The sequence below is a fragment of the Bactrocera oleae genome, chromosome 6, assembly GCF_042242935.1.
Source record: "Bactrocera oleae isolate idBacOlea1 chromosome 6, idBacOlea1, whole genome shotgun sequence".
In the NCBI taxonomy this organism is placed as follows: Eukaryota; Metazoa; Arthropoda; class Insecta; order Diptera; family Tephritidae; genus Bactrocera; species Bactrocera oleae.
Window position 1 is genome coordinate 40,899,886 of NC_091540.1, and position 20,621 is coordinate 40,920,506.

Here is a 20,621-nt window from a genome sequence, read left to right on the forward strand (position 1 = left end):
ATGCGAGTGTAGGATTCATATACAGTGGTGGGCCGGGGTACAAGTGTAGTTAGTGACATTAGGAAGCTTATTTGCTTAAAGACTTTAATGGAATAAAGTGTAACATATAACTTGATCCAAAAAATGTAGTTTAGAAAAAACAAAATATTTATATATATATATACAAGAATTATATCATCTTTGTAGAAATTCTAATCTATGAAAAGTTTCAGTGAATAATTTATTTTAAATATGTTTGTTGTAATAATTTTATTACATTTTTTTTCAATTTCTATTTTTAGGGGTCAGATATTTTTCTATATGACCTACAAACAAAAAATTACCTTTGATATTTCATTAAAACTTCACACACACATCAACTACAACACAATTTTCACAACAACAAAAATCAATAAACAACAAACAACAATAGGCGTAAAAATTAATTTTTTTCTAATTTTTGAAAATTAATTGCACAAGTTTTTATATAAACAATTTTTTTTTAATTTTCACTCTTAAGAAAACAACAACACAAGAAATTTTACGAATAAAAATTCTTTAATAAAATTTTGTACTATTTATAAGTAGAGGCAGACAGCGAGTGAATTATTAAAATTATTAACGTCTCAAAGGTCGATATATTTAAATTATACACAACAACAACAATATAAAAACAATAAGTAATTGATTGGTCAAACTATTTGGAAAAACAAAGTAGCATTCAAAAATTATTCAGCAAAAATTATTTTACTAAAAACTTACAACAACAAAAAGTTAATATTATTTAAAAAAGAATTTAACTGAGATTTAGAAATATAAAACGAATAAAATCAGCTATTTAGGTTTGCAAATTCAGTCAATGAATGTGTATTACCTAAATTTCAATTAACAAATCCGTGGAAGGAGCAGTAACAATGCAATTGTTGTTGTTGTTGTGCAAATGGCAGTAACTGCTGTTGTTGTGCTGATTGCCAAAATTACAAATTATGGTTGTTGTAACGAATTGTTGTTTTAGTTGTTGTTATTGATTTTGTTGTTGTTGTTTAAATTTCGTTCTAGTTTCTGAAGTGCAGATTATTATAACGGTATACAAGTATTTAGTGAATATAGTGTCACTTCACCAATTACACACACACATAGAAATTGAGAGAGCGGACTTTTTGTTGCCTCAGGTGGGCTTTGTAAGTAATTAATATGTTTTTGGTGTTTGAATTTAAATACTTTTATTTTCTAACTTCGTTATTTTTTCGACTTACAATTTATTTCGTATTTCTTACGGCACAGTAGTGGAAAGTATTTCATATATTTTTAAATTAATAAATAGTTAACAATTTTGTTGGGCCAAACTTACTTTTTGGAATTGCGTTTCGTTGTTTGTTTCGAAAACATGGGAATTTTGTCAACAATCAGTTGCATCGCTCGAAAAAACACACATTAACACTGGCTTTTTTGCGGCCGTTTGCACCAATCAATCACCACACCGAAAATGCTTCGACAATTTACAATACACTGCTTTCGATGTTGTTGTTGTTTTTTACAATAAATGGTGTTGTTCTAACTTTTCCTTTGCTGTTTTTGTTCGCAATTTGTTTTCAAAGAAAAATTTGTTCGCTTACACGTTTAATTTTTAGGAATATGTGTTGTTGTAATTACTTAATTTTTTTGTTTTTGTTTTGCAATAATACTGTTGAAGTGTTGAAAATCCTTTCGAATTACATTTGAGTTGAGGAACTTGGAATTTAAGTTGATTTCGTCGTTATCTTTTCGCATTCATACACTTAAATCTTTCTGCACTATTTTGCGAATGCTGATTGTTATTGTTTTTGTTGTTGCCGTTGCTGCTGTTTACATTTTATGGCTTATCTGCTACTGTTGCTGCTCGCTCTAGTCAGCTTGCACGTGTTCTTTTGTTGCTTGCAACTTATCGCTCACACAGCTACTGCCTGCCTGAGTGTGTGTGTGATCGCTCAGCGTTGTGGTGCGTGCTGGCGTTCGTTGAGGAATTCTTGCAGCCAGCAATTTCATTTACGGCATAAACGCTGAACCAACAACGGTTTGGCGAGTTTTAATTGTTGCTAATACAATTATATTTTTTGCGCAGAAATTAATTAAAATTTTTTTTTGTTTTTCACAGTTTTTGTTTTTGTATTTAAAAATTATATTCTGTCACACTTTCGCGATTTTTTGCGCTCATTCACAATTTTGGTGCTTGTATTTGAATTTTTTCGATTTTGCCACAATTTCAATTATGCGCATTTTTTGTCTAAAAATTGTTTTTGCTTTCGCCTAGCACTAGCTGAGTTTTAGTTTTTGCTCAAATTTAATCACTTAACACTCTAATGGAGTGTGGCTTAGTAGAGTTGCGGCTTATCAGCGTAAATTGTGCGTTGCTGTTTTTGTTGTGATTTTTTTTTCAATAAAATTTCTGAGTTTTATGTTTTCGCCAAAATTTTGCAGCAAGAAAAAGTTATTGCAAATTTTTTTATATATAATTTATCTACTTCACAAAGTTTGTTGTTGTTGTTTGAAATATTTTTTGTGTTGCCAGCACTTTTTATTGCATTGCTCCAATTTTTCAACTGGCAACTGGCTTTTTTGCTATTGTTAATTTCTTGGCTTTCGTCAAACAAAATTTCACCGCTGTCGCTTGCAAGACAAACACTACATCATTTGTTGTTGTTGTCTTATTGTTTTGTTGTGCAAATCACTCGAACACGAACCGGTTAGCTGTAAAATATTTAATTTGTTTTTTTTTAACAATTTTGTTGACTGCTGCAATTTTTTGTCACTTGCACTTAAATTGAATTAATTTTTCTCCGTTTTGTGCATAAAAAACTTTCACAATTTAGTTTTGTTTATTCTGCTTCAATTGCTTTGCACTGTACACTAGAGTTTATGAATTTTTGGAAAAATTTTTAGTGTTTCCAAAATATGTTGTTATCACTCGAAATGCTGCTCAATTGCTGCACACAGCTGTCACATTGCTGGAATTGATTATTAAATTAATTTGTAATCAATTACCATTTAATTTAATTAAGAATGCTTAAATTGTTTTTGCTGTTTATTTTTTATTCTTTTTTTTATCAGTCAAACGCCGTAATCCAATGTGCTAGCGTTGACAGCGCGCTTAATTGTTTCACTTAATTTTTATTAATTCGATCCAAATATTTGCTAATTTTTCAATTAATTAATTTAATTTATTGTTTTGTGAATTTCTAGTATATTTTCACTTGTTCACGTCTTTCACAAATTACTTGTTTGCTGTTTGCAAATTACTGCATGGATTTTGTGTTTTGTTGTTTATTGCCGCGTCGCGCGTACGTTCAAGAAAACATGACGACATTTGACAGCAGCCAGAAAGGAACTAAACTTCAATTTGCGGCCGAACTAACAGCGACAGCACAAAACTCGAAACTAAAAACTGCTTCTGCTAAATGAATCGCTTGGCCGTAGTACTGCAGGCTGGCCGTTCGTGCGCTACACGTTCGTTTGCTCGTACGTACGTTCGGTTTGGTTTGCTCGTTGCCTCAGCGCTACGCCGCCGCGACGGCTGGCTGCCTACATCAAGGTACGAAAGTATGTATGTTTATACGTAGACTGTTATGGGGTGCTGTTCACTCGTTTGCGCGTCTCGGCAGCGCTCGCTTCATTTTCAATGTTCATAGCACATACACACATATAGGCTATATATAAATAAATTTATATGCGCATAACTCTGTGTGAGCGCACTGAATGTAGCGTTTGGCTCTGCTAGCGCGTCACAGCCGTTAACCGCGCTCCCTAAGCACCTTTCCGCACGCTGAGCGCCCCTTTTGTTGAAGCGTCAGCGAAGACAAGCAATACAAAAAATTAAAAATTAAAATATTGTTAGAGCGTACATCGCCGCGCTGGTTGTTGTTGCATGCGATTTGAGTTTTACTTTGGCTGTGTGCCTCTCACAGATATCGAGCGCTCACATGCACATACGCGCGTACAGCTGGTCTACCTTTCTAACACACACGCGCGTGAGCATGTGTGGTATGTGTATGCGTCGGTTAACGAGCGTAAAGCGCCCATACAACCGCAGAGTATTGCCAGCTAGCGCGTGCATACGTTTGTGTTTGTCGTCCGCGCTGCTGGTACGTTTGCATATCTACATCTATGTAGGTGCGTGTGCTTGTGCATGTTTATTTCCCATGTGAAATGTTCGTTGGCCCTGTGACGGTGACGGCGATCGCCTCGCGTTGCGCCAGTAGTGACAGCACTCGCAAACAACACAACGTCGTTAAGCACACATTGCAATTGCGTCGGTGCCGCGCTGTTGGCGTTGCGCGCGCGTTGCCAACCTGTAAGCGCCTTCCACCCTCTAGCCTCTGGCGCTGTTATTGCCTCTGTTGATGTCGACTCAGTGCGCACACACTCCCCCAACAGCGCACCGCTGTTGCCCTCACGCGCTTTACATTTTGCTCTTCATAACTTTTTCGCTGGCTTTTACGTTCGCCATGCTTTTTATTTCCATTATTATTTTTCATACACGTTTGGCTGGCTGCTGTCAACGAGCGTGCACATTTTCTCTCGCCGCGCCGCCTTCTGGTGGCAGCGCTGTGTCGCTGTTTGTTGAGTTTTATTAGCGCAGTAGTAGTTGTTTTTTGATTTTGCTGTGCTGCTGCTGTTCATATCTCGACTTCTGCTTGTTCTCCTCTTTTGTCTTCTGCGCGTTTGCCTCTGCTTTGCTGCTTGTGTTGATTTATTTTGAAAACGTTTGCTGGCTGACTTCATATTATGCTTTCCTGTGTTGTTGTTGTTGTTTACGACTTTTTATATTTTATGCTCTGCTTCTTCGCCTTTGTTGGCCATCAACGCCGCAATAGCAGTCAGTCAGCCAGTAAGTCGCACGCGCGTCGTTTCGGCAGCATTACTCAGTCATCAAACCTTCGCTGGCACACACACTTGTACATACCTTATTTATGTTGAACCACTGTGCGCCCCTCTAGCCCAAGTTTCTTATCGTCATTTCGTTGGATTTCTGTGCATATGTGTATATGCGTATAATTTTTGTTTCTTATCCGTCGCCCCATTACACACACACTGTATTTACATGCACTCACACACACAAATATGTGTAAGTACATCGTCGCTGTCAATTGTCACCGCTCCTGTCGGCGCTACCAATGCCTGGCCTTCCTGTCGCTCCCAATTTTTCGCCTGCTCACACTCGCTGCGCGCACTCTCTTTTCGGCCGTTCATCCCCCACCGTCCGCTCATCGACGACAGCGTGTCACTTCCATTTCTGCTTAATGTAATAATTACACATGCATATGTCAATTTGTTTGTGTTTTATTTTTGACACATTAAATGGCTCTCACACACATTTGCTCTGGCTGTGCCTCCAGCTGGACTCCTCTTTCCACTACTCTCTTACATTTTTTCCGATATGTTTTTTTTTTCTTATTACTACAGTTTTTCTTCTACAAATGGCATTCTTTGGCTGTAATGCTTACTATTTTTGGCATTTATGTATACGTTTATCCAGCCCTCTGTGTATAACCCCTCTTCTCCCTGCCCTCTCTCACCATATGGATGGTATTATGGTGTTCTTCCTCTCAGCACCTTTGGTGAATTTCTCGTCAGCATTTTTGTGGCACATTGTTGCCACTTTTTCATTGCTTCACGTTGTTGTTATTGTAGTTCTTTTAGTTTGTGTTTTGGTTTTTTCTTGTGTTCGGCTGTGTTGTAAGTTGTTGGCTTTGTTGGTTTATACATTTGGTTTGATGGCGCTCATACTTTGTTACAACAAACACACTGGCATGCCCACACATATGTGTGTTTGTGGTTCGTGCGCGCTCGCGTATGTGTGTGTTTGTAGATTTGAATAAAATTAAATGTTGATTTACGCTTTTTAAGTGGCAAACTGACAGGGTGGCATGTTAAGTAGCGTTTGGCGTTGATAGGGGCGGATTTTTAGCATAATTTTGTTTGCTCGGCATTGTGGTTGGTTTTTCTTGTTGTTGCTGCTGTTTGTTTGTATTTGCTCCTTTTCCGAAGTATACTGTAAGTATGTTTTGGTCTACACGCAATATTTGATACAGTCCCATGTTGGTGGTTTGCATCAAGTAAGTGCGAAAGCCAAGTTAATGATTAATAAGTGAACTTTTGGGGGCAGTTTTGCGGCATCGGTGTTGTGATTAGCATTGTGGGATTTATTAATAGTAATAACACTGGTTTGAGAAGTTTTTTTTGGGTTTGGCGTGAATCAAGAATATGATTAAATCATTACATTAATGATGTACGGTTGTGTAGACATTTAAGGAGCTTGAAGTTAGGGTTCCTTGGAGCTTACAGCTAGTTAATATAGCATTCTTCCGTACTATATTGCTCACTATAAGTTTCCACACGCCTTCCTTTTTGAATTATTCTCAAATACAAACATTTAATTATGCAAAAAAAGACTACACAATTTTCAAATATCTCGAAAATACGACAAGCAAGAAGGCACCAGAAATTATATAATCTTCAAAAATTTCCAATTTTCTTGCTTGTAAACATTTGGAAACCAAGTGAGGTTTAGAAAAGGTTTTCATAAATAAAAAACTATCATTAGAACATAATCTCTACAAGCAAGTCCCCGTATGGGCAAAAACAATAAAAAAAACATATATTTCTTTAAAAAAAAAAAATAAATAAATAAAAGTAAGCTATTTTATTTTTGAATTTTTTGACCAACTTTTTTCAAGTTTCAACAAAAATAATTCACAAAAAAATTTAAGTAAGATTTAATTTTAATTTTCATATATCCAAAATGTCTTACAATTTTATTTTCATTATTATTTTGTTATTTATTAGTGGCGAATAGTTTTTCTATTTTCTTATATTTTTGAAGTTTTTTAACGTACACTATTTCACGTTTAATTTAATGTATTAAGAAAAATTTAAGGTAAATAAAAGTTATTTGTTTTCACGTTTTAAAATTTCCTACAGTTTTATTTTTTTTTCTTTATACAAAAATTTATTTTGATATTGTTTTTGCTTAATAATTTGTTTTTATATATATTTTATTTTGAATTTTGTTAACCGAATTTATTTCACGTTTCATATAAAAAATAAAATTTGTTAAAAATTTGAAGTATTTAAAATTATTTGTTTTTTATTGATTATTTTAATTTTTTATTATTATTATTATGATAATTATTATTGTCAAATAATTTATCTATTTTCTTATATTTTTTAAGTTTTTTTAAATTACTAAAAACATTAAGCAATTAAAATTAATATTATTATTACTATTTAAAAAAATTTTGTAGATAAAATAGTTATTTTTTAATTTTTCTACAGTTTTATTTTATTTATTTTTATTATGATTGTAGTTTTTGTTTGATATTTATTGTTATTGTTTGATTTTATTTTTATTATTTATTGTTGATAAATAATTTAGAAACAATAACTTTTTCGGTAAATTTCAATAAAAGATGCTCAACACTTTAACAATAACTGATGTAAGATTTATTTATTTATCTGTATATATATATTAAAAATTATAACATTAAAAACCAAAAAAATTTGCATAATCTTTAAAAAGTGTTACCAGAATAGCAATACATTATTTTGAAATTGATAAAGTTATCTTAAAAAAAATTTAATTTGTGTTATTAAATAAATATTTTACATTTTAAAACAGAAAATTATAAAGTTAAATTGAAGTGATTTGATTAAAGCAAAAATAATAATAAAATCAGCTTCGTTAAATAATAATCATCAAAAGTCCAAATTATCAGTCAAAAAATTTCGAGATATTAAATTATCTCATTTGAAAACAAATTTCACGTACAAAAGCAAACAGGCTGATGAAAAGAGCAATTTCGCAATTCAAGTTAACTTCTAACAAGATGGTAACTCAATATATTTCCTGTACACACTTATAATATTCATTATCTTCTGATTTTTACCAGAATATATATTTACTATTTTCGTAAGCACATACCACAGATGAGTCAGAGGAATCAATCAAAAATTATCACCGAAACAAGTTAATTAAAATGTCGAATGCCTAAAAATCACGCCGAAAATCAGTTGATAAAGTCATTTCGTACTTTTCAAAAGTGACACATAATTAATTCGAGCAAATTAAAGCACTTCAAAAGTCAAATGTTTGATTAATTTTTTCATATGTACCTAGAATCTACTTCAAAAATGTAAAGCATATAAATAAAACATTTATTAATTACCCACTTAATTATCGCTCAATTACTTAAAAGCGCATCGAATTACCTCAACACACTGCACACCAACAAAACAAAATACACAAATATCTACACAAAATCAACAACAGCAACAATAACAACAACAATGCAAAGAAATCAAGATACACAATCTAGCACTCGTATAACACCACACACAATGCGAAGCCAAACAGAGTAGAAGAGCAGAGTCACTCAACACAACATTAAACATTATTTATCGCCTCTTTTGTATGCGCGTTGATACGCGACAGACAAGCACACACACATTCAAACATACATACATGTGCATATAGAGACAGACGTACGGACGGTTAGACAGGCCAACAAACCGAATCGAACAGATTTGTGCCTACTTGACGGTAGTTAGGCAAGTATTCGACGAGATATTTGCGTTACTGGGCAGACAGACAGGCTGAAAGGCAAGGTGAGCAAGCGGCGCGCACACAGCTAAACGCGACGCGCAGCGAGCGCTGCAAAGACCAAAGTCGACAGAAAGGCCGTTGACAAAAATCGCACGAAAAACAAGCGGAGAACATTTCAAAACCCAACCAGAGCAACAAAAAACCGAAAAATTGCGCTTATGCTTGTGTGTGTGTGCGAGTGTATGCGCCCTTTTCGATTCATAAAAACCAAAACTGAAAAAATCCAACATCAAATTCGAAAAGCAAGCGCACTCACGCGCCTCTACAGGCATCCGTCCGTCCGTCCGTCCAGTCGATCAACCCACCAAACCACCAACCAACCATCCATGCACCTACGAAATATCACGCTCTCACTCTCTGCTTACCAGCCAGCTATGACCACTTCTGACCTCGTATGTGTGTATGTGTGTGGTGTATGGACTGTCCGCAATTGAATATCTTTTTTCCGCTTTAGTTTAATTCTCCTTTAATAATAACATTAAACAATTTAATCTGTAAGCATATCAGTTGCTAACACCAACATTAACAGCAATACAAGCAACAACAATGCACGCACACATTTACACAAAACACACAAATACAAATACATATGCATGACGTAGAATCACTTTATGTATGTGTATGTGTGCGTTGTGCCCCTTGAGGCATGCTGAACCACCAGTGTTAGCAACAACGTTGTTGCTGTTGTTGGCGGTGTGGTGGTGGTGTTGCAAGCAGCCACTGTTGTATGTCACACGCAGCCGAAGTACATATCATCAACCGAATCGGATACAAAACCAAAAGTGCACAAAAATCCACTCCCAATTTATCACTCAATTAGCACGCAAAAATGTAGTAAATTTACTACCATTTGACATGAAGAGTCACACAGTCAGTCAGTTAGTTGGTTGCTGGAGTGTAAAAGCCAAAAACAAAATACTGCAAAATGCCAAAAAAAAAATAAGCAACGAAGATTAAAGCAGGTACGTTTGCTTGTGTCAATGGGAGAGAGATAGTTTTTCGGAGAGATTAAGGTGGTGAGTGAGAGAGGGAGTTATAAGCGCTGTATGAAATAGCCGTGTAATATCATTTACTACAGCTATAAACGTAATAGGCAGTAAGCGCGTTGCTCTCTCGCTCACATCAAATGCCTGCCAACAGGCGCGTGAGGCGAGAGATCTAGATTACCTCAGTTTCTCGCCTTTAACACATTTCGGCAGCTATTGAATGACGTATTACGGGCGATTTGTAACCAGTTTTCAAAGGCAAGAGCGCCAGCGAGAGATAAGTAATTAAAAAAGTAGTAGAATTGGTTACAAAGGTAGTAAAATCATACGAATGTAGCGTATATCGTAGTGGCAGTGGATATTGTAGTAAAAATGTACTCAACGACGTTTCTTTCATGTACATTTTGAGTACTACGCTGAGTTGTCTCTCTCGCCTCTCACTGCAGAGTTGCACTGCAAGCTACACACGCTGATAGCAATGCTGACGAGCATATGCGCTTTATGCTCTTATCAACACACATTCGCCTCAACAATAATAACAAAAGCAGCAGCTGTTTTACACCACCGCACTGCAGAGGCTGCACTCAGTCATCACCGTCACTGAGCAGGAGGCAAAGCCGAGCCGAATGTCGGCCACAAAAGCAGATGTGCTTTAAGTTCTTTGTGTGTGCGAGCCATTGTGTGACGCCGAAGAGATTTTGACATACTGCTTGTGTTTGTTGTTTCTCGCTCACCGTGCGGGGGTGCGACGGGCGTGTAGGCTCAGCTCAGCAGTGAGCAACTCCATAAGTGAGCGTTCGTAATCGTCCATAATTCCCGTTTCAGCTTCTGTGCCTGCTCTCTTTTAGCACTTCCGCACGTCACCTGCCCTCCGCCAAAAAAACATGACACTCGATGTTCCCTACTAGTAACCGTGCTCATCGGTGGGTTCCAGCTTCGTGGCTGCGGGGTGAAAATTATGTTTTATTATATGTCGTTTGAACTGTCGGTTCTCTGGGTCGAGTGTTTTGCCATATTCATATCGAGTTCGCCATAGTTGAGTCCTGCGCATCGCACTGAGCGTCGTTAAACGCAGTTAATGTGTTGTTGTTACAGTTGTTGCAGCTCGGTCTTACAAACGCTAAACAAAGGCAAAAAAGAATAATAAAAAAAAAAAATAGTGAAAAAAATCAGCGCTGTTGCACGATGACTTGGCGATATTATGCGCGACAGCTGTTGTTTTTGTTTTTATTTAGCTGAGATCTCCCTTTATGCCTACTTATGCGACCATTGTTGCTTTTGCTACTGCGATTATGACGTTGATGAAAATGCGTTATACGCCGGTGGAGGTGTGGATTATGAAATGTTATCCACACTTTCTTGTGTTATAAATTAGGGTGAACCATAATTTGATTTTTTTTAATTTTCCTACTCCAGTTCTCACCGCTGTAATAGGTAACTCTTTCCATACAGAGAATTTCAAATTATATACTGCTAACGCGTTTCAAAGTTCTTCTACTTCATGAGTGGCGGATCCAGATTTTTTTTCTGAGAGGGGTTTTTTCTTTCATTATATTTTGAATATGGATGTTACTTCGTAAATTCTTCTGAATTTGAATCAAAATCTCCGTTTTAACACATAAAAATACCATCCATACCTTTTTAGTTGGTTCTTTCTTAACTAAACCCAAATAGGAGTTAACATTTTTTTAATAAATTCAAAAAACAAATTTAAGAGCTGGAAGTTTGCTGTGATAAAAAATTTCGTAGACAGCAAGACAAGAGTATAATGAATATTACTTTTCAATCTATCTTTTCTCAATAGAAATTTATGGGGTATTATCACTAGTATGAAATTCTTAATTTTTTAGAAGCATTTCATTTAATAATTACATAAAAAATGTGTCTTTGATCAGTGATTCATTATGAAATATTGGATTCTCTTGATCCCACAGCCGAGCTTCAGGAGGTCCTCCCAAAAATGTGTTCGGCGATGAGGAAAAATTTTCCACTTAAAATAATCGCGAATCCAAAAAACAAAAGAATATATTGTATTATGATAGATGAATACAGATAATAGTCGAAGGACTAGTCCAATTTTTTTAACAAAATGGTGGCTTCCCAAAAAAATTATTTATTGTCAAAATATTTGCATTTCAAAATGGGTTATAAAAGCGAAATTGTTATCAAAAATCTTATCTCTTTAATCATCACTTTAAAAATGTATTTAGAATACTCAGGTGAAAACTTCAAAGCGATCGGTTCAACCGTTTCCTAGAATGTTTTCTCTCGATTCTGCAAACAGCGTTTCGGCAACAACGCGTTTAAAGTCTTGGAAACCGATTCCACTTAGTCAATAATTTCTTACAAATAATATTATTAAATATATTTATATGCAGAAAATCGATTTTTTAAAATTCACATAACCCTAGCAGAAGCTAATATGTAGCCTACAATTAGGAGCATTTCAATCATACTAAATAGATTTAAGCCTGGACGCAAATCACTGTGCACAATAAATTATACAAAATATTTAATTAAAAACTAAGTATAAAAAATTAAATCAAAAGCTTAATAGTGTAATTCTCTAGTTCAGAATCCTTCTAAATTTGATTTTCATCCACCCTAATGTATTAAAAAATGTATCGTATATTTTTATAATAAATCCTACTGTGGGTGGTTTCGATGAAATCGATGATCTTTATTAGACACTATTATTGGTGCTGGCTTTCCGAGTTGATTTTTATGACACGAAGCTGACATTCCTCTACTGAAAATTTACACCAAAAATACAAATTTTATCAAAACTGTTACTATACTCTGTTAGATTTTCGTGTTCTTAACTGCTCTTCGTTCGACCCCACACTTTTCCATGCAATACCCACAGTCGGTCGTCCTTTCGTGTTGTGCTCGCCTTTTCGCATTATTTGCCACGTTTATCTGATATTTGATTTTGTTTTGTTTTCAGATTGTATTTAAAATTTTCGCTCAACACTCTCGACGTTGTTGTTATGCTTCAGTTTTGTTTTCTCTGCACACCACTACCAGCAGCAGCAGTTGGCGTTAGAGGAAGTACAACATCCCTTTCGCTTTAGCAGAGGAAGAAATCGTTTTCGCTCAGTAATATGATTTTCTGTGGCATGTTTTGTTTGTATGTAGATTGTGCTGTGCTTTCACACATATATACATACAGAGATATACGTGTGTAAAGCTGTGTATATATTTGTATGCGTGCATGTTGTCACTTTAGAATGCCGCATAAATATGGAAAATATTTGGTCATGCCCTAGGGGTTGTTATGATGGCATAACTACATGCAAACACATACAAACTAAGAAATATATGCATATATATGTACATATGCGATTGTATTATATGTGTGAATTTCATTTTACCTTAAATGCTTGCCAACTTTACTTTAATGGGGTTGTTGGTGTTGGGTGACTTTTATGACCGTTTGTTTCCCCTCGTTACAGTGATTTGCCAATGTACAAGTGGGATTTATTCCTCTTGAAGTTCGTATTTTTGTAGATTATTTTGTTTGTTGCGAAACCATATTAAGTGTTGAATATTACAAAAGCGTTTTTGTTTCTTGTACTTGGTATAAATTCAAATGAAAGCCTATCTCTGTTTGCTGTCACTTGTCGTTTGCTACTCGCTTTCTTTTGTGTGGCGTGTGGTTCCAGGTGTGCTCTATGGTCTTTTGTTTTTGATTTTGGCAGTAATGGGCAATTGTGCTCCAGTGCTGCCTTAACTGTTTCTACTGTCGATGTGTGTTTGTTATTTTTTGACTGAAGTCGATACTAAAGTTGGGAGAACCTTATTTACTGTAAGCAGAGAGTCCCAATTACAATACAAATTCTGATACTTTAGACTCCAAGGATACAATTTTTGATATAGTATAGGATAGCATTTATGAAAACTGCCAAAAATTAGTTGGCTCCAAACGGTTCCCACTCTTAAGTATCGATCCAAAAGTCCCTTAAAAAACGACAAAGCGCCTTGAGCCTGATTTGTTAAGGCGGCTAATATCATTTCCGGCTATTTTGTCAGGTCCGCCGAAAATATGACTGCCGAGATGATTCAAACTCAATCTGGCGAAAGCTGAACAATGAAGAAGAAAGTGCCTGGATGCTCCTCAGAGACCCAATTCACCGTCCTTCCCTTTAGTAGCTATTTTTATAAAGTGACATTTAATGGCATGTCATAATTGACTCTTTTCAAACAATTTTTTTCTGAATGCTTGCGATCATCTCTAAATTAAATGCTCCAGCAAGTTAGGCCCTTTAGAGTAGACTACTATTTTATATAGTTTGGATATTTTTTGGGTTCTACGATCATATATATTTGCTTATTTTACTAATTCTACGATTATTGAAGGTAGACCTGATAAAATTTTAAATTTGGACCCCTTTAATTAAAAATTATTTTATTACTCATACGCCGTGTCAACCCCCCCTTCCCCGAAACGATCGAACACTATAAAGATGCGCATTTAAGCAATAAAATCCTTCACATATGCTAGCATCTGCTTAATACTTACTTACAATTACAACAAAAAAGTAGAGCAACATTAATCCAATAAAGGAATCCAAAAGCAATTCTAATGGAAAACGCCTGCAAAGACAACAACTACACAAACACCAACTGTAAGCCAATTCCTACGTCAAACAAACACATGTCAAAGCAGAAGGAAATACACAGAAAAAAGAGGATAAGCAAAACTGAAGGGCGATTGAAGAGCGACAACAAAATACTCGTAAATATACACATGTATAAACATAAGTAGCATAAAATCACTGTTACTAAAGCTCAGCAGCCGAATCAATTATTGTCTGGGAATGAATATGGCAAATATCGCATATTAGACACTAATACACACGAAATTAAGAGCCAACGGGAGCCAACATGCATACATACACACTTATGGACAGTCATGCACAGAGAGCACCAAATGCTGCAGAGAGTGAGCGTGCAGAAGAAAGAGTGGCGAGAGAAAGCTACACAAAAGCGCTTCTGGAATCCGGTTATCACTGCTGAATTGGGGCAAGCATAGGAGGTGGAGGTTGTAAGCATGTTTGTGACTGCAAGCAACGAGATAACTTGTGGCAAGTTGAAGGATATTTGGCCAAACGAAGTGCGTTGATAAGGTTTATGACCCCCACACACTGATTTTCAGATGCTGAAAAGGGACACCGAAGAAAGGGCACGAAGCGCTGATACAGAAAGAGATGCTGGTTATTCATGTATTGTAATACGAACGGTTTTGCTTGCGACATATGTTGCAAAATACATATATGTATGTATGTATATACTTTTGTATGTGTGAATATATGTACGTATATGAATTGAGTACGCAGTTGCTCTTTCGCTTAGAGGCAGTGATAGTATGGTAGCTTAGAGTAGCATAGTTATGCTTTGGAATAACATTGTAATTGAGACTTATGATCGCGTAGAACAAGAAAAGGTGCGCATTTCGCTAATGACAACAAATTGCCGAAGGTATCAGATTAGAATCAAGTTGACGTTATTTAGCGGAGTCAAGTGGTGATGTCTAATATGTTAAGTGCTACAAAGCTTAACGATTTTTTCTTATTTAAAAAATTTGTATGCGATTAGGTTTTTTGTTATACTAAAAATTACTTAATTTAGGGCTGCCACCTTATTGCGATGTTAGTTTTATTAAAATATTTGAGTATATACTATATATATGTATATGTAAGGAAATAAAAATTACTCAATCACAAGCAAAATATTAATTGGTTTTAAATAGAGTTGCCACCGTTATAAATATTCAATTTCTCTTTGACTTGAGCTATTTAAAATATCTATAGTATACTACTTTTTCTGACCGAATCCATAAATTTCTTTCCTAGTAGTTTGCGTTGTGTTATACTTAATTTTTGCGTATATAAATAGGGTTATCATATATTTTAAAATATGTTTTTATTAAGTAAAAAAAAAATATTCAGATATGGTCCAAATGACAAGTTGTATTGTTGAAAACTTGTGAATAAAGTTACATATATTTAACAAGCCTATTGAGCCGCTAAATATTGACGAAAAGTGATGTTGGTTGTGGTCTTTGCAAAATTATTTGAAATAGAGTTGCCACCTGGTTACAATTTCGAAAGTTATGTATAATAACCGAAAACTTAACACGAGTACCATAACTTTGATTATAAACAAAAGCTATGATTACAATATACGAAGATACAGGAATTTTTATAACTCAACTTACATATATACATACATATATATTTGTAAGTATTTTATGGCTCGACAAATATTAGCATTTTCTTGAAACATTTAAAACCGTTTAACAAATGTGCACTTGTCAATATTTTTTATACATACGTACACATAAATATAGGGTGTCTTGTGGTGCTTTCAGCGTTGAATTCAAAAAGCTTATTTTGAAAAATATGTTTATACATAATAATAAAAAATTGCTTCTATTAATTTTATCTACCTGAAAATATGATGGAAAATCTTTACAAAGTGTCTACAGTTATCAATTAAATCCCTTCAAATCAATAATTTTCAAAGCATTTGTCTTCAAAATACCTGCAATAGTTGAATCACCCATTAGATTAGTTTCCAAGCTTTTATAGTTTCACATTTCTCCTTGTGGCGATTGCAATTTTTCGCTGCTAATTTTTTATTATTTTTTTTTAATTTTTATTTTTTTCTTTTGTATTATTATTTTTCTTTCTATATTTGTTTTTGCAGCTGTTCTCACAAATTCTAATTGCTGTTGTTGCTAAGCATTTGTCCGCCGTTTTATTTGCACGTAACAAATGTTTTTGTAAGTGTCAATATGTAACGGTTAAGCAATTGCATATGCATCGACACACATATACATATATATGTACATTTATACACAAACATGTGCACATGTTTACCTTAATTTTATTTTATGAACCTCGCTAAATTGCGCGGCAATCCAGCAATTTCTCCGCGATTTCTCAAATGCATGCACATTTATTATTGCATTTCGGTTTTTCTTTACACGAGGGATTTCTCTTGCGTTTGTATATTACTTTTTTCTATTTTTTACTGTTTATTACTTTTAATTGTGTTTTTCGTTTGTCATACTTAAATAGATTCTTCAATAACATCGGCCAGCAAGCTATTCGACGATCGATAGCTTAGAAACCCAGTGTTTTCGTAGACTTCTTACTGCAGACATATGCACTTTGGGGCTACTATTGAACTAAAAGTGCACTGATAAGCTGCCAATGATTCTAACTGTTGGTTAGTCATAAATTTAGTTCATAGACTGTTTGGCGGAGCGTGTCTCGGGGACACAAAAGTGATAATTTTCTTTATTTATTATAGATATTTGCTAAATTCTCGCTCTTTATTATTAGCCACTTTACTATACAAAGCTTTGAAGCTTAGTATACAAAGCTAGAAGGAAACAGATTTTAAGCCATATATACAATATATTGAGAGAAGACTGTATTAAGTTGTTAGTTATGCATTTAATAGCGTTTTGTTAAATTAAGTTTTATTGCAGTTTTATTTTTTTATTAGAACTACCATATATATAAATGTGTTTACTATACAAATATACGTTCAAACATACATGCCTTCATATATGCATATCTATATATATATATATAACATTCATAAGCTAATTAAAATGTGGTGATTTACAACCCTGCTTAGTATATATTTACACTTGAGGGTAAAGTTAGATAATAACACTTGTATCAATACAGTACGTCCTTATGTATGAGTTTAAATAATGTATTTACATAGATAGTTAAAAAGATTTTCACTTTAAGACTAAACTCATTGTCGCATTGCTTAAAATAATAATAAAAATATTATCAATTATAACAAAATATATTAAGAGTTTTATTCTGGTTTAGAACTTAAAAAAATCGATTTTTTTTGTTTTTGCATATTATTATAGTATGAATCTTTAAGAATATGTTCCACAAAATATTTTTTGAAATTTGAATTATTTTCGGAGTTACAGTTCATTTTGTGATGCGCCGACAAAGTCTACTGGCAGCACAGCGCGAGCTTTAAAGTCGTTTTTCGCTTAACTGCTTTTTTAGAAACGGTGTGCATGATAGCTCAAGTTCTACTAAATCAATTTACTTGAAATTTTATACAGACTTTCTTTATACATTATCCTATCGCACTACGAGAGGATTTTTGAAAAAATTGGTTTTTTATATATTTCAAAAATTCTGAACGGCAAAAAAACAGGGAAATAACGAATTTTGTTTTGTAAAAAAAATTTGTTTTCGAAAATCGTCTCGTAGTGCTATAACTACATCCTTCCTTTTCAAGGATCACTGAACCATTCGGGTTACTGGGAGTCTGGTTAAGGGGAGTCTGCACACCAGGACACGCCATTTTTTTAACAGTCCCCACTTTGCCGGTCCAACATTTTTTGAAATTTTTAGTTTTTTTTAAATATTATAATTGATTTGTACTCTTTAAATATCATTAAAAAAACATATAAGAAAATGTATGGTAAAAATATTTATTGATTTTTATTTTCGAAAGAGAGTAAAATTTGGGCTTCTAAACCAGAAACCCCGTAAGAAAAAACGTTAAATGCCAAAGCTACAATAGGCTTCATAGGTGCATTTGTTTCTAGCTTAAAAGCGTATAAAAATACCCTTAGCTTTATTTTGATCAAGTTATAGTGTTTCGATCTGAATAACATATTCAAAGGATATAACGTTTCCTTATCGGCGGTTCTGACAAATGTGCAGTTTCTTATCTCAAAACCTATACTTTATATGATCGCGATGTTTTTGTCAGAGTGTTACAAATTTCGTGGAAAACTTAATATACCCTGTTCAGGGTATAATATTGTTTTTTTTTTAAGAAGTTGCGAAAACTGAAAGATCATGCAGATTCTAAAAATTAATCTTAGAAGAAAACCTTTAAACTATTTTATGCATGTGGTTTAGTCAATATATATATATATATATATATAAGTTTCTCCCAAGTACAGTTAAGTCCAAAAGTTGTACAATTAAAAATATAAGCACATTGTTTACAAATAAGAAACAAACAAACAGTTTACAAATAGAAAACATTTTATAAGGCCAATTTCAACTAAATTATTATTTATAATTAGAAGCGCTACTGTTTTCATATACAAGGAAAATACATACATGAATAAATGATAAATAAGCAGCAAGGTAATGGCTGAAATTTTTTTTTGGTAAAATTACAGTATATATTTTATTGTTTTAAAATAACATGAGGGTGGAACAAATTTTTGTTTTCAATTTTGTGATAAATTTATGAGTATGATTTTTATCTCCATTTATTTTATTCCAAAATTAAATTGTAAATATTTAAATTGATAAAAACGAATATGAGCAACATATTCAGTTCTTTGAACACACAGTACACACTTTTTTAAGCATTATTTTCTGAATAGCCAAATTGTATTTCTTGTTTTGATATAATTTAATGTAAGAGTCTTCGAAAATAATTTTTCACAATCAAAAATATGATAATATTAATCGCTTTAGGTTTTTTTGAATATTTTAGCTTGTTTTTAAAGGCAACTAAAAGAATTATAAGTCAAGGGGCACAACTGTGTGAAATTAAAAAAAAATATTTTTTTTCCATGAAAAATAATTTTAGAAAACTCTTGCTCTTGAAAAATAACATACTTAAATTTAATTCGATTCAGAATTTTTTTTTTGACAAATTCAAATTGTTTTAATTTTTGTTAATTTTTTTCAGGTTTCATCAATAAATACATACACAATTTTTTTACATTTTTTGTTTGAGGGTATCATAAACCCATTACCTCCTGCAATAAAATAATATTTTTCAAAAGAGATCATAAATAAATTAACTTAAATTAAATAATCTTATAAGCATTTTTAAGAAAAACGCATAAAAAAGTGAAAACCTAATTAAAATATATAATAAATAATTATTATAATAATTTAGTATATTTTTACATATAATATTAGTAACAAACATAAAAAAGCTTCGAAATCTCACATTTATGCCACCCTAATGTGCTTACATTTAGCCGTTGCTGCTGCTGCCTTACTACTTACATCAGCTATTCATTGCTGTACATTTATCGATTTATTAAATCCAATGTATAGTGATATAATAAAAATGCTCACAAAATTTTACATATAAGTACATTTCTATTTATGTTGGCTTGTGTGTACGTGTATGTACATATGTATTCGAACACTTTTATCGACCTATCGAAATATTCATATTTACACAATCAGCCGTCAACTTAGCCTGGCTAGCAGTAAAATGCTTCCTCAAGCACTCACTGCCGTCCGCTCATATTCCATCATGCAATTCATCACCCTTTCGCACCGCCCCATTACGGTTTCATACAGCACACTTGTAACCAGCTATCCATTCACTCAAATGCTCGCACAGACACACACACACGTCTTTTCATACATAATCGTTCGTATGTATGATCGAAAAGGTACAAAAAGCCATTTATTTATATATATACTTGTATGTATGTATGTAGATGTGAGTGTGTGTGTTCGCGCGCAAGTGTATAAATAAAACGTAAGCATAATAATATTTTATTGAAATAATTTTTCTCTAGCCACATTTTACGATTTATTTTTTCAACGCTCTCTGCTCACACTCTGCTTTCTTTACAACTATTCTACTACGTACGTGCACACACATACACACTCATACATACATACAGATAACTATTTTATGCAGAGTGTGCGTGTATGTAAGCATTTCTATTTGGTTTTTACCACTTTTCTTTCGCTTTGCTATTTCATCTATACCACACGTGTGCTATTGCTGTTGTTGCTGTCATTTTTGTTGCTTTCTACGCGCGCACATGGCTCCGCCAGCACACCTCCCCCTCTCCCCCTTAACCCGCTTGCTGTCGCCGAGTTATATTCATACTTATATGGCTAGTTTTGCTGATATTTGCTCTTATTGCACTTGTTATTGTTATTATTGCCACATTGCTAGTGCTGCTGTTGTTATTATTATTATTTCTGTTGTTGTTAGTCCCGTAGTCGTTGTGCTTGGTGGGC

The 20,621-nt window shown here is 33.8% G+C and overlaps 1 protein-coding gene across 2 annotated transcripts in view; it reads right to left on the reverse strand.

Moving 5' to 3' along the window:
* tna (tonalli) overlaps positions 1-3,400 on the reverse strand; it is a 59,115-nt gene extending 55,715 nt beyond the window's left edge. The window contains exon 1 of one of the 2 annotated variants that reach the window (XM_014233171.3): positions 1,331-3,400. In XM_014233171.3, coding sequence (XP_014088646.2) covers positions 1,331-1,395 — 65 coding nt within the window. In that variant the 5' untranslated portion in view covers positions 1,396-3,400. Of the gene's footprint in view, positions 1-853 lie in introns of both variants that reach the window. The other variant, XM_036366567.2, reaches the window with a different exon arrangement.
* Between the last annotated feature and the right edge of the window lie 17,221 nt (positions 3,401-20,621).